Source organism: Haematobia irritans, chromosome 1 (assembly GCF_050003625.1).
Source record: "Haematobia irritans isolate KBUSLIRL chromosome 1, ASM5000362v1, whole genome shotgun sequence".
Lineage (NCBI taxonomy): Eukaryota > Metazoa > Arthropoda > Insecta > Diptera > Muscidae > Haematobia > Haematobia irritans.
In genome coordinates this window covers 90,476,666-90,492,111 of record NC_134397.1, presented here as the reverse complement: position 1 = coordinate 90,492,111, position 15,446 = coordinate 90,476,666, and the positions used below count along the sequence as shown (strand labels likewise).

Sequence of the window (15,446 nt, the reverse complement as noted above, 5' to 3'; positions counted from 1 at the left end):
TGAAATATAATATGTTTGAACAATACAAACAATATTTTGTTTGCACCAATCCTGAAAATATATATGCTTGAAGCAAAATGTGTTTGGGGTATATGTTACAGAAGCGATTTTTTTGAGGGTGTTCAAACGGCGTACAATGTCTCCAAATCGCTTTTTTGGAAACAATTATCGAAGGATTAAGAAATTTTTGTAGGATATCAACATTACGCGTGTAAGAGTGTGCTTTCCTCCAAATTCAAGAAAAGTTATTTGACATATTTCACTTTTTAAAGACAATTTTGTAGTTTGAAGGAAAAAGTTGGAGTTCAAAATGTCTTTAGTTTCATACGAAGTTCAAGATGGGCGCATTTGTAGTAAAATTTACAAATTTAAAGAAATAATGAACTATATTGTGAGAGGTACGAATTAGTAAATCTTTATGCTTCATTTGTGTATAATTTTGTTCCGTTTTTAGTTCATTTAACAAACGTACGCAAAAGTAAAGGAAACATTCTCAAAATATAATAATTCCATGAACTAAAATAAAGTTAAATTGGCTTTAGTGAAATAAAGAGTTCACTTTTTTTGAGTGAAAGTGTAGTCTGAGACCAATCGTTTAGTATATCGATCGTCTAAGAATTAAATTCTGAATCGATTTCCGGCTGTCTGTCCGCAGTTTAACCCTCTAATGTCCAATCCCGTAAAATCAGGAAGCTTTTAGTAAAACACACCTTAAGACAACAAAAATGGGTAAAATAAAAATAAAAGTTAGTAAAATCTGTTCAAGAGGCTTTGCAGCATTTACTGAACTTTACCGCATAATTTTTGTTGTTTCGTTTTCTTGCTTTTGTGTCGTTAACATTGAATATATAATCAGCTGCAAAAAAATGGGGCGTTAGAGCGTTAAATCCGATTGTCCTAAAATTTGTCAAAGGCAATCACTATTGATTTGAAACAAATAGGTTCATATTTAGATATACACTCATATGGCCACAGCGGCCAGAGTTTCACCTTAATTTGCTTAAAATTCTGCACAAAAAGTATACCTGAAGGTATCGTCAAGTGTACCCAAATACACCCTCAAAACAAATCACTTCTTTAACATATGTTCCAAACATATTTTGCAGGAAGCACATATATTATTGGATACTGCCGAAACATTAACATGTTTGTTTTATGTGAACATATTATATGTTTGGAAGCATTTTGAGCCAAAAATATTATATGCTTGGAAGAATTTTTCCCAAACACGATTGTGCCCATTCCCTAACATACTCGTAATTTTCACTTCCACGAAATTTTTTAGTTATTGGCTTCTTTCTCTGTAATACAAATAATGTTGAAGAAATAATTCACTTTTATAAATTTTTTAAATTTTACCTTTCGCCTGCACGGAGAATCGAACCGAGGACCATACAGTTTGTAAGCCAACACACTATCCACTGGGCTACGTAGCTGTTATAGTCACCAGTAGATAATTATCGTTTTAAGTTACATTTATATAGCATAGTTTGCAGCGCCCACGAGCCTATGCAAACATAACATTATGTAACAGAAACATACATTTGTTTGCCACGTGGAGCAGTGGTTAGCATGTCTGCCTTGCATGCAAAGGGTCGTGGGTTCAATCCCTGCTCCGACCGAACATTTTTTTTTTGTTTTTTTGTTTTTTTTAATTTACACATTTATATTTATACTATATTAATTTTTTTTAAATGAAACTTCGAAATGTGCGTTATTAAAGATTTATAGTCAGTAACAGTGCTTGATATAAACGAAATTGACTGATTTTTGGATAAAATATTATTTTTTATTGCAAAAATAACAATCTTGTAATAAAAAACTGTTTTTGTACAAAACTTTAAAATTTGGAAGGAATTCAAAAACTAACAAAAGAAGAACGTGGAGTCGAGTATAAACATACATACATAATTTTGTAATATAAACATAAATGTATTTAAGAGTGAACAGTTTTTTACTAGCATTTAACACCATCGCTCTAAAATTCCTTTTATTTTTCTTTAATAATTCATTTTAAAGAAAATAAACTTTTTAAATCGTTTTAGCTGTAAAACTCGAACTTAATGCCCGCTTTTATATTTGATGGTGTCCGTCAACTCCTCGTGGACTACTTTTTAATAAAGAGGAACTAAAGTTTGTTTTTTTACATTTTACTGTGTAATTTTTCACTATTTCCTCCTTATTTCATTTTACTGTCCCAACTCTAAAAAGAGAATAGTGCCCTTTCGTTATTTTTATGAAGACCCCTGATTTCTTTTAACGAACCAAGAAAAAAATTGTGCCCATAATGCCAAAATGATAAACAAAACACATGTCCACACATACATAAAATGCTGCTCTCAAGGCGAAAACATAAGCTGGTTGTTTTTCAAATGTCTATTCTCTTGGTTCAGAATGTATATTCTCTTTATTCAAATTAAATAATATTTAGACTTAAACGTATCAAATTTTTGGCCTTATCATAAAACAGTTTTCCGAAACAACATACAAGCGGTTTCACAGAAATTGTTCTCTTTTGACTCTTTTGCTGTGTTATATTGATTTCTTTCGTCAACTCTCCCGGTTTCCATCTCTATTTCTCTCTATACTCTCTCTTTGTCGCTTTGAATAAAATATCACAACATATGTATGTTTAGTCGAAATTTGTAAATTTATATATGTTTGTATTCACACATATGATTTTTATGAAACATTCATGCCCCAAACATAATATATTCTAACATATTAACATAGATGTCCCAAACATTTAGTGTTAGTTTAGGAACATTACATGTTCGCACTTAAATATATTGTGGTTTAAAATCGTGCCCGAAACACATTTTGTTTATATCGGAACATATGAAAAACATATTTTTCTAACAGTGTAGGCATTTTCACGTTTTGATTTCTGGTCGAAGAGGATAACCTCCCTTATGCCATACTTTTTGGAAATTTTGCTCTATTTATTGAACAAATTTTCCCCAGCCCAACGACATTTTCTTTATTCCAAATATGTCTCAAAAAAAAATTATGAACTAAAGGTCATTAAAATTTCAATGACATACAAAGAAGTTCAGTGCTAACTAAAGCACACTGAAAAAAAAGCATACTCGGTTCCAAAGATTTTGTCTTTATTTTAAAAAATTTGGTATTGATTCCGAGCCAAAGAAGCGGAGAATACAAGTAAGGATACTTTTAAGACACAATTCTCTTTTAAATTTAGGTTTTGTGTACTTGCTTCTAGGAAGCAAATTTTAATTTTTCGCTTTCTCAGCTTTTTTCTTCATATGTTATCAAAGTCCTTTAAAAACGAGTTAACGGCAACTTTATTTTCCTAATTAGGACTCGACTTCCAGTAGAAATTATGCTATGTTTGAAGTAAAAAACTTCTTTAAAATAAAGTTTTGAAAAACATGTCCTATATTTGAACGATTTTTTGCTTTGTAGTCAAGATGCAAAAAGACAACAAATTTAAAGACACTTTCATTAAATTTAAAGAATTTTTCTGAGTTATTAAAGTCAAATTGACCTTAGCCTATAAATTTTTTCTTTCATGTTAAGATACCCATTTTTAAGTCAAATCACTTAATTATAAGGCCAATACGACTTCATTGAAAAGTTTATCGACTTTTGGACAAGGAAAATAACTTTATTTTAGAGAAATGCGTCTTCCATGTTAAGCAAAATTTGTATTCGTATTTTAAAGACATGAAATCTTTGACCTCACGACAATATTTTTTTCAGTGCAGAAGCTGTCGTAGTAAGAACGAACTACAGCTTGGTTAGAATGGCAATGATCTTAAGTCTATGATTTGTTCTTTATTTTTAGTTAATTTTTGGCGTTTTGAGATGGATGTATTTCGTAAATGGTAGTTAAATATCAAAAAGTGTCACAAAATGTTCGTTAATTTAATTAATCTCAAATTTGGAATATAATTTAGTTAAGTTTTCGCACGAGATAGTTAATTTTTCCCATAACATAATTTACTTTTTTTCTGGGTAGTCGCCACTAGACAAAGATCCGCTACACTGAAAAAAGCATGCCCGGTTCCAAAGATTTTGTCTTTACACTAATGATTTTGGTATTGATTCCAAGCCAAAGAAGCGTAGAATTGAAATTGAAATTTTCTTTCATTTTAAGATACCCATATTAAATTTGAATCACTTAATTATAAGGAAAAAACGGCTTTATAGAAAAGTTATATATATATATATATATATATATATATATATATATATATATATATATATATATATATATATATATATATATATATATATATATATATATATATATATATATATATATATATATATATATATATATATATATATATATATATATATATATATATATATATATATATATATATATATATATATATATATATATATATATATATATATTACCGATCTGGTCAGAACTGTCGTATTTATCAGCCGATCTTCTTCAAATTCCGTACATCCGAATATTTTATGAAACTTGCAAAACATCAGCCAAATCGATTCTAATTTAGATATAGCTCCCATCTATATCTTTTGCCCGATATGCACTTATATAGTCCCAGAAGCCAGAGTTTTACTCTGATTTGCTTACAATTTTGTACAAGGAGTACAATTGATATTGTCGACAATTGCAACGAATTTAGTTGAAATCGGTTCAGATTGATTGAGAATTGATATTCTAGCAATGAATGTTTAATTTTGCACAAAGAGTACAATGAATGATCAACTAAGGAGCAAAAATAAAAATTCCTCAATGTGTCATACACCGAAAAAAAGTGAACTGTTTTATAGGAAGAATGAACTACCACGCACGAAAATTGAACTAAATTTTACTCCACATTTTGAGATTTCCACAAAGCGTTGTTAAAACCAGGAAATTTTAATGCCCTGTTGTACTTTTTAACTGCAGTTCACGAAATTACGTCATCTGTGGAAAATTTCGATAAAAATTATAAAATTTAACTACAAGCAAATAATTTTTTTTTCCAATAAAAATAAGTTAAAATTAAGAATTAGTTTAACTACGGAAATTTTTTTCTGTGTATACCTCTAATACATGTGTATCGCCAGATAAATCATAAATACACTTTTGTGACTTTAGCTTTATATTTTGCCATATTGTAGCTTTAGCCTTATATTTTCCATATTTTTTACTTAATTGTGTTTTGTTTCAGTATGTTAGCCGATTTAAATTTAAAGCCTAGAGATGTTATATAAGTTTAAAAATGTTTCCCAAAATCAGTTCTGATTTAAATATTTGTATATGGGAATGTAAACCTTTATATGATAGCTCCCAGAGTTGAGATGGTATCAAAAATGTTGGTCTACATAGTGCTGACGGGTTAATATAGTCGGCTCCACCCCACTTTAGACTTTACTAACTTGCTTTATTTAGTTTATGTTAGTCCAAGGTTTGATATATACCCCATATGAAGTGATCTTCTTATTTTGACATCTTCAGAATTTGTGGGAATTTGAATCCTGGAGGTATATAAATAGAAATAAAAAAAATAAAACTTTATTGATGCAAAATATATAGCAATAAGGTAACCCTTGGATTAGGAAGATATATGTATATTACTTATAATATCCAAGCAGTTAACTATGCTATATATACTTGTTTTTACTTTAAAATAGCTTCATATCACTTTTAACAGGTGGGTTTTAAACAAACATATGAAAAACATAATTTTCTCTCTGTGTAGATTCCATTATTTTTCTGCCAGTCTTAATACGTCTTTGTTTTATAGAGTCCTTTCTATATAGAAATTCATATAAAGTTAATTCTCAATTCAATGACTTTACCATTTTCTCGATGTAATGTCTATGACATTTATCATGTTACCCTGGGTTAATTATCCTGAAAAGAATTGCAAGAATATCCTATTCACAACTTAAACCCATTTTGGGGATACTTTTGACATACGATAAAAATTAGTACAATTGTGTCTGAAATTCGTATAAATGGCATCATTCACGGTGAGTGTGAGTGCATTGGGAGAATGTTAGAAAAAAGTTCCTGTTGATGTAAATCTAGAAAATCCTCATTTAATATTCATTTCATCCTTACATGGAGTTTATCTTAATTGTGTGGTGTTTGTGGTGCAGTAAAGTTGTGTCATTCAGAAGCTCATATACACAAAAACATTTCTACTTACTCTCTCTCTCTCTCTCTCACACACACTTGGCGTAAAAGTGCAACCATTGTAATGAAACAATTAAGTGGCAAAATTGGGTCAGTGTCATTATACTTTCCATTTAGACACACATACATACATACAAAAAAAAACAGAAACACTCACAGCAGTGAACGTAAACTTATAACGTTGAAGTGGTCCACACATCCTTTGACGCTGTGATGGCCCACACTAGCATCACACACAAATAAATACCAAGTGGAATAATTGCATTGTTAGAAAGAGAGTAAAATTGTGGAGATATGTTTGTATGTGTTCATTGTTTGCAAAGCCGCATAAAATGAATGAAATGGCACAACAAAAAATGGCCACAAAACTTCAGAAAAATGCCTGCAATATAACAAAGACCTTTCAAAGTAGCACAGTAGGGATGTATTCACAGTCACTTGTTCCAAGTATTGTTGTAGATTAAATCCTTAGATTTGAATCCTTGAAATTTATACGATGTGTTCTCAACAATTTCAATTGGTTTTTTTAATACCTTTGAGTTTCCAAGTGGTTAATTTAGAAAATAGGAATGTGAGAAATATTTCTCGACTCTACCACCTGATATGTTACTAATGCAACCTTAAAATCATGCAAATACAACAATTCGTTAAAATTATTACCGAAAATATTCTTAATTTTAACCAGTATAAGAGGTTTAAACGTTAACAAATAGACGATTTAAGCCTGTGAAACCATACAACAAAAATATCGATTCACATTTATTGATAACTCACATATCAGCCGTTGTAGAAGGAAAACTATTATTTTCCTGTATCGCTGTAAAATCACCGACAAGAGTACAATGTGTTATGTCAAACATCTAACACCCACAAAAAATGTGGTTGATAAAAATATATAATGCCCAAATAAACCTATCGTCATTTGACTTCTTGATCATCTGGAAAGCTGTTCCGTCATCTCCTATTCAATGTAACACACGGTTTATACCGACCCGTATTCTATGATATTGATACCAGACATAGCAGTTTTAGTTAAGTTGTCATCAGAAAAAAAATCCAAAATATTTGGAAATAAATACTAGATTAAAACTTAACAATTAATTAAGCAACTAACTATTTTATCAAATTAAAAAATAAAGTCAGGGGGCTAATCACGCCATTCGATATCGAGGTTTTCTGATCGAAATCTAAATTTTTCGGATCACGGGAGTCGATATCGAGTTTTATTGATGGAAAATTTTTCGATTGGTAAATTGCTATCGTAAAACATTTTCTACTTTTTAAGTGCGAACACATAATGTTCATAAACTAATATACTATGTTTCCTTAAATGTAATATCTCTGGTTGCAAACATATATAAGTTTGGAAGTTTCGTATAAACATACATAAACATACAAGACGTTTAACGAAATATATACAATGAGCAAAAGAAAAGCTGTACACCTATGTGGCATAAATTGTGAAAATATAAAGTAAATATTTTTTTTATAAGAAAGTGTCAAACAGTGTAGACGTGTTTTTCATAAGCTCCCAATAAAAGCTTTTTTTTAATACAAAATACAACGTTAAATGGACAAATAAAGTAACAATCATATGCAAATGCAACCGTGCGATACATTGGTGATATTGTTATACTGTCAATCGATATTAAAAATGAAAATTTTGCATTTGAAAATATAAGATCGACGCATTACACAAACCAAAAAAAAAAAACTAAAGGTGAAACCAAAACAAAACTATAACAAAGAGAGAGTGAGAAACAGTCAATATTGAGAGATTTGTTATTGACAAATATTACTTGTGGTTACTTACAAATTTATATTGCTACTCGATATTGCTGAAAGCTTTTTATAACAGTTTTACTAAGAGCTAACAAAACTGTGTAATTCTGTGTAATAAGTTTGGAAGTTTCGTATAAACATACATAAACATACAAGACGTTTAACGAAATATATACAATGAGCAAAAGAAAAGCTGTACACCTATGTGGCATAAATTGTGAAAATATAAAGTAAATATTTTTTTTATAAGAAAGTGTCAAACAGTGTAGACGTGTTTTTCATAAGCTCCCAATAAAAGCTTTTTTTTAATACAAAATACAACGTTAAATGGACAAATAAAGTAACAATCATATGCAAATGCAACCGTGCGATACATTGGTGATATTGTTATACTGTCAATCGATATTAAAAATGAAAATTTTGCATTTGAAAATATAAGATCGACGCATTACACAAACCAAAAAAAAAAAAACTAAAGGTGAAACCAAAACAAAACTATAACAAAGAGAGAGTGAGAAACAGTCAATATTGAGAGATTTGTTATTGACAAATATTACTTGTGGTTACTTACAAATTTATATTGCTACTCGATATTGCTGAAAGCTTTTTATAACAGTTTTACTAAGAGCTAACAAAACTGTGTAATTCCTATTGCATACTTTGAGGAGTAACATTTAATTAACATTAACAAATATTAATGGACACTTCACACGATCAAAACTCTGGCCGTTATATCGGAGACTATACACAGCTTAAAATGTTTGATTCTAAACGAGAAAGAGAAGACGACAACGATGCAGGCATCTCAACAGTTGGAAACTCTAAGACACCGCGACTTGGTAATAATGATTCGCCGTTTCGCGTTGTGAATGTAATGGAGGAAGGCTTCGAGAAACAATCGGATTTTATGCAAACAATGTTCAGACAAATTGAGGAAAAAATTCTTAATCATATGAACAACAAATTTGCTGTTTTGGAAAATAAACTATCAGAAATGATCGACAACCATATTAAACTTGTGAAAGACGAGGTTACTAGTTTAAAGAATACTATTTACAAAATTGAATCTGAGTGTAAGGAAGAGATTACTCAATTGGAAAACGAAGTACACTTTTTAAAATCACAAATAAAAAAGCAAGAAAATCTCAAAGTTTCTCGTGAGATAAGAATTAACGGGATACCATACAGTAAAACTGAAAATTTATGCAAGCATTTTGAAAACATATGTTGTGCTCTTAACATTAATGTTCCGCCTTATAAGACAATCTATCGCTTATCTACAAACAAAAAGAATAAAACTACTCCTGATGGAACCATAATTATCAAACTTTTTACACCGTATGACAAACATTTTTTACTAAGAGCTGTATCCATCTTCTGCAAACAAAATAAATGTCAATTATCGCTCAATCATATTGGCTATGACTCCAATAAACCAATATTTTTAAACGAAAACTTAACTTCGTCTAACTTCAAAATACTTCAAACTGCAATTAAAATTAAAAAACAAAAAATTATTTCATCTGCTTTTTCTCGTCGGGGACTCATTTTTATTAAACAAAATGCTGAAGCTGAACCTATACTTATTGATGATATATCAGAACTCAATAAGTTTTTTCCATCGGACCAAGAGAATGAGGCCTAGGTTTTCTACGATTCTTATTATATATTTAAATATAAATTCTTTTTGCATATTGTTAACATATAAATTTATCATTATATTTATTACTACTTATATAATTGTAAAGCCAATTTGCGTTGCCAAAATGTTTATTTTCTATGTTCTTACTTAATACTACACCAGCGAGTTCCATTGATTGTACAAGCAGTGTATTAAGGATTCTAGCGAAACAATGTCATGGCTTTAATGTCTGCCACTTGAATGCTCAAAGCTTAACCAAGAAAATCGACGAGTTTAGACATTTGTTTGAGAATTCAAAAATTGATATTGTCTGTGTTTCTGAGACCTGGTTCACTTCATCGGTCGCTGATGCTCAGGTTAAGGTAGATGGATATAAAATTGTGAGAAATGATCGAAGCTCTCACGGCGGAGATGTAGCTGTTATGTTAAAAACAATGTCGCATTTAAAGTAGTGAAACAATCCCAACCAGATGAACGGATTGAGTATGTCTTAATTGAAATCAAACACAACGGAAAAAATGCACTAGTTGGCGCTGTATATAGACCAAATTCAAGAATAAATTTTGACAATTTTATGCATGAAATATCTCTTGTAACTACGTGTTATGACGACGTTATTTTAGCTGGTGTTTATAACTCCAATGCACTTAAAGACGATAGCATTGTAGTCTCATTCAATTCAATTGGTCTTTACAATGTTAACGAGATTGTACCTACTCACTACTCTGAAACATCAAACACTTTGCTTGACTTATTCCTGGTAGATGACAAAAGTAAAGTTTTAAAATATGATCAATTATGTGTTCCCTGTTTTTCCAAACATGACCTTATATTTATGTCCTATGGTCACTTGCATCGAAATGACGAGTGTCACCGTACCGTTTTTGATTTCAAAAAAATAGACTATTGTCAATTGTATGAAGAATTTGTTTCAATGGATTGGAATGCTATATATAATAAGGTATCAGTAAATGATCAAATTTCATATTTAAATGAGAACGTTTCTAATCTAGTGGATAAAACGGTCCCAACACGAATAGTCCGTCCAGGCAACACTAATAGCTCATGGTTTAACACGTCTATAAAAAACATGATTAAACAACGAGATATTGCATATAAACGATGGAGACGTTTTAAAACCTCCGAATTGCATGAAGAATTCCGTTTACTAAGAAAACAAGTAAATAAAGAAATTAGCAATGCCAAACGTCAGCACTTTGAGGAAAGTTTCCGATCTGCCGTCGACTCAAAAAGTAAGTGGCGTAAAATAAGAGAAATTGGAATTGGCAAACCTCTAACAGATACAATCAATGCGAATCCAGATGAGCTAAATGAAAAATTCCTCAATTTCTCCGACAACAGCATACGAGCACCTTCAGTTTCCTATGTGAATCCATTTGACGCAAACTCTTCATTTGAATTCTCGTGTATTACGGATGTCGAAGTACTTACAAGTTTTCAGACCGTCAGGTCAAATGCAATGGGACTGGATAACTTGCATCCAAGATTCATAAAAATAATACTTCCTCTAATTTTACCGTACATCACTCACATATTTAACACAGCAATCATGAGTAGCACCTTCCCAACAGTATGGAAATTTGCAAAGATTGTGCCAATACCTAAACCTAACACCACATCTGAATTTCGACCAATAGCCATTCTACCATTCCTTTCGAAAGTATTTGAAAAGTTAATACATCAACAAATATGTAATTATTTGAATATTAACAATTTAATGACAACGGAACAGTCTGGATTCAGACAAAATCATAGTTGTGTGACAGCACTCGTTAAAGTTACTGACGATATAAGAATGGAAATGGATAAAGGTTTTGACACGATTTTGGTATTGTTAGATCATTCGAAGGCGTTTGATTGTGTGGACTATGACATCCTTTGTAGTAAACTTTTCTCTCAATACAACTTTTCAAATACAGCCGTATCTTTGCTATCTAGTTACCTCCGTAATCGTTCTCAAGTAGTTGCTATTGGTGAATCTTTATCGAATCCCCTTCCACTATCTAGGGGAGTACCGCAAGGCTCAATACTTGGACCTCTCTTGTTCTCCATTTATGTGAATGACCTCCCTAATCAGCTATTAAATTCCAAAATCCATTTGTATGCAGACGATGTACAAATATATTTAAGTTGTAAACATGACTCCTTGGCGGATGGGGTGTCTCGTATTAATGAAGACTTGGAAAGAGTTTGCATCTGGGCTGCCAGTAATTCATTGACTCTCAACCCGGATAAATCGAAATGTATGATAATTACAAACAAACGTCGCAACATTATAATCTTCAACAATAACCTCTCTTGGAGTGATCATATATCATCTGCTGCTGGAAAAGTATTTGGAATGCTGCGTACACTATACCATTCTCAATCATTTACGCCTATACACATTCGGATTTTGCTTGCCAAATCATACTTGTTACCTATCCTTCTGTACGGCTGTGAGTTGTTCAGCAAATGTGATGCTAAAAGTAAACAGCGCTTGGAATCCGTATACAAAGCTATAATTCGCTACGTATTTGGCTTAAAAAGATACGACAGCTGTTCTTCTTTCATTAACTCCTTATATGGCTTCCCGTTATTGGACTTGTTAAAGGTACGAACCCTTCTCTTCCTTCACAAGATAATATACTTGAAACAACCTGAATACTTATATGACAAGATACGTTTCGGGCGGTCTAACAGAGGTGTACTGCTTATACCAGATCGACATCGACTTCAAGTGAGCGAGAGACAATTTATGCTACATTCTGTCTTTCTTTGGAACTCGTTACCAACAAACCTTCAATCCCTTGGCAACGCAAACAAATTTAAGAAATCACTTTTCAATCATTTTAAGAATTTGCAATAATTTTCTTTTCTTAACTTTGTTCTATTTCAATACTTTTAACTTTTTTATATTTTGTTATATTCTATATTTTATTTTAGTAAAGTAATTTTTGTTATATGAAATCTTATTTTTATATGTTCATTAACCTACTTAAAATATTTCAATGCTAATACCAATTTTATATGTATTTAGTTTAATTGCTTTCGTTTTCTTACATTTTTTCTATAATATTTTAATATGTAATTATGATAAGAATTAACTTCATACCTTGCAATGATAGACACATACTTTAATTGAAAAAATTGTTAAAATTTTGTTGTATGTGTAATTCCCTAAATAAAATAAATAAAAAAAAATAAAATATTTATGTAAAGGGCGATGCGGTCAAAATTGGGTCAATATAAACTTGACGTATTTCTTTCAATTTTGCATTTAAAAAACCTGAACACCCCTCATTTTGAAGGTGTGTGTGTAGAATGTTGCTCCTATTTTGATTTTGGAATTCACTCTTCAGTTGTCAAAATGCCGTCCAAACAAGAAGAGCAGCGTATCAAATATCGAAAATCCGAGCTACTCGCACGCAAAGCTGGCAAAATCGCTAAAAGTTGCCAAATCAACCGTTACAAATGTAATTAAAGTGTTTGGGGAACGTTTGTCGACAGCCAGGAAGTCTGGATCGGGGGGAAATCGAAAACCGGAAGCCGCTGAGACGACAAAGAGAGTTGCCGGTAGTTTCAAGCGAAACCCTAACCTCTCTCTCCGAGATGCCGCAAATAAGCGGGGTGTATCGTCTACAACCGTGCATCGAGCCAAAAACGAGCCGGACTATCGACTTACAAGAAGGTAGTGACTCCAAATCGCGATGATAAACAAAATACGACGGCCAAAGCGCGATCCCGGAGGTTGTACACGACGATGCTGACGAAGTTTGACTGCGTGGTAATGGACGACGAAACCTACGTCAAAGCCGACTACAAGCAGCTTCCGGGACAGGAGTTTTATACGGCAAAAGGAAGGGGAAAGGTAGCAGATATTTTCAAGCACATAAAACTGTCAAAGTTCGCAAAGAAATATCTGGTTTGGCAAGCCATCTGTACCTGTGGCTTGAAAAGCAGCATTTTCATAGCTTCCGAGACTGTCAACCAAGAAATTTACATGAAAGAGTGTTTGAATAAACGTCTGCTGCCTTTGCTGAAGACACACGGTTGTTCCGTACTGTTTTGGCCGGATTTGGCATCTTGCCATTACAGTAAAAAGGCCATGGAGTGGTACGCCGCCAACAACGTGCAGGTGGTTCCCAAGGAGAAGAACCCTCCAAACACGCCAGAGCTCCGCCCAATTGAGAAATACTGGGCTATTGTCAAGCGGAACCTAAAGAAGACCAAAAAACTGCAAAGGACGAGCAGCAGTTCAAGGCAAACTGGCTTTCTGCGGCGAAGAAGGTTGAAAAGGTGGCTGTACAAAATCTGGATGTTTTACGACATCCCCATACTTCAATCCCTTTAAATCGTTTTGAAATGCTTAATCGATCGATTACTAGAAAACGATACCCATATTGAATGCCACAACATAACTTCCGCAAAAAAAAAAAAAACAAAAGCTGAAATATGCCTATTTGTTCTTTTACAACATTCTTACGAGGGCAGTTATGGCAACGGTTTTTGGGGACTTCAAAGGTATTTTATTGATTGACTATCTGCAGAAGGGTAAAACAATAAATTCAGAGTACTATTGCAACCTTTTGGATCAATTAAATGTACAAATTCGAGAAAAACGTCCTGGCTTACAACACAAGAAAATAATTTTTCATTGAGACAACGACCAGCACACAAGAGTGTTTTAACAATGGCTAAAATAAACGAATTAAAGTACGAGTTGCTTAATCAGGAGAATAAGGTGGGTGGTCACACCTTATTCTCCTGATTAAGCTCCCAGTGACTTTTACTTGTTCCCAAATCTAAAAAAAATCCTTGTGGCAAGCGTTTTACCTTCTCGTTTGTTACACAATTTTTATTCTTTCAATAAAAAAAGTTATTTTTGAAACAACAACACAGTCCATTTCGTTTATATCAAACACTGTTCTTTTCGGACTTTAGGTCGTTAATAAGACACATTTTACAGTTCAAAATTTAATATAGTACAATGTAATGTTGAACATTTTTTCGGAATCTTCCGAACATATCTGGAATATATGTAAAAAAAAAACTTTGGTCGAAGCAGGGATCGAACCCACGACCCTTGCCATGCAAGTCGGACGTAGCAACCACTGCTCCACGGTGCCAAACTAAATGTTTGTTTCTGTTAAATAAACTTTGTTTATTCCATATAACTTATATGGATAATTATCTATAGATGACCATAACAGGTGCATAGCTCAGTGGTTTCGATTCTCCGTCCAGGCGAAAGGTTAAAAAAAAAAAATTAAAAATTTATAAAATCGTATAATTTCTCATACATTGTTGGTATTACAGGAAAAGGTGTTAAGAACTAAAAAACCTCGTGGATGTGAGAAAGGTGTGAGGGAAAATGCAATTAGCAAGAAAACAATGTTTTTTTTTTTTTTTTTGAGTTAGTCTTTATGAAATTGTTTTTACATCCTGAAAAAGAATAAACGTTTATCACAAAAAGTATATACTTTTCTTCCAAATACACTTCCTTACAGCGAAAAGCAAATGAGAAACGAACTTTGTTTGTCTAAAATTTCGTTTGGGAGGAAAGAATTATTTTTTGCGTGTGCAATTACAGTTGTAAACCACTATTTTGAAGACCTTGAGGAAAACTATTTTAATCAAGGGATAGATTAAAATAGTTTTCCTCAAGCTATCCCGCCCTCGTACTGGTTTCCTCACACATAAAGATTCTTGGCTCTTCTCCAAAACAAAGATGCTGCCGTTCTTCATTACCACTAATATTCAACAGCACCGACTATATCTGCACAAAATCATCCAGATGTAGCTACATCTACAATATAAGTCAAAATTGATATAATAACTCCATTAAAATATTGTTTATATCGAATGGGGTCTAGATATATTTATATCCAC

The 15,446-nt window shown here is 32.1% G+C and overlaps 1 protein-coding gene across 1 annotated transcript in view; it reads left to right on the top strand.

Annotated features, from left to right (window-relative positions):
• The first annotated feature begins 10,128 nt into the window (after nucleotides 1-10,128).
• LOC142227864 (uncharacterized) overlaps nucleotides 10,129-15,446 on the top strand; it is an 83,910-nt gene continuing 78,592 nt past the window's right edge. Inside the window, exon 1 of the mRNA XM_075298133.1 lies at nucleotides 10,129-12,063. Coding sequence (XP_075154248.1) covers nucleotides 10,129-12,063 — 1,935 coding nt within the window. The remainder of the gene's footprint in view (nucleotides 12,064-15,446) is intronic.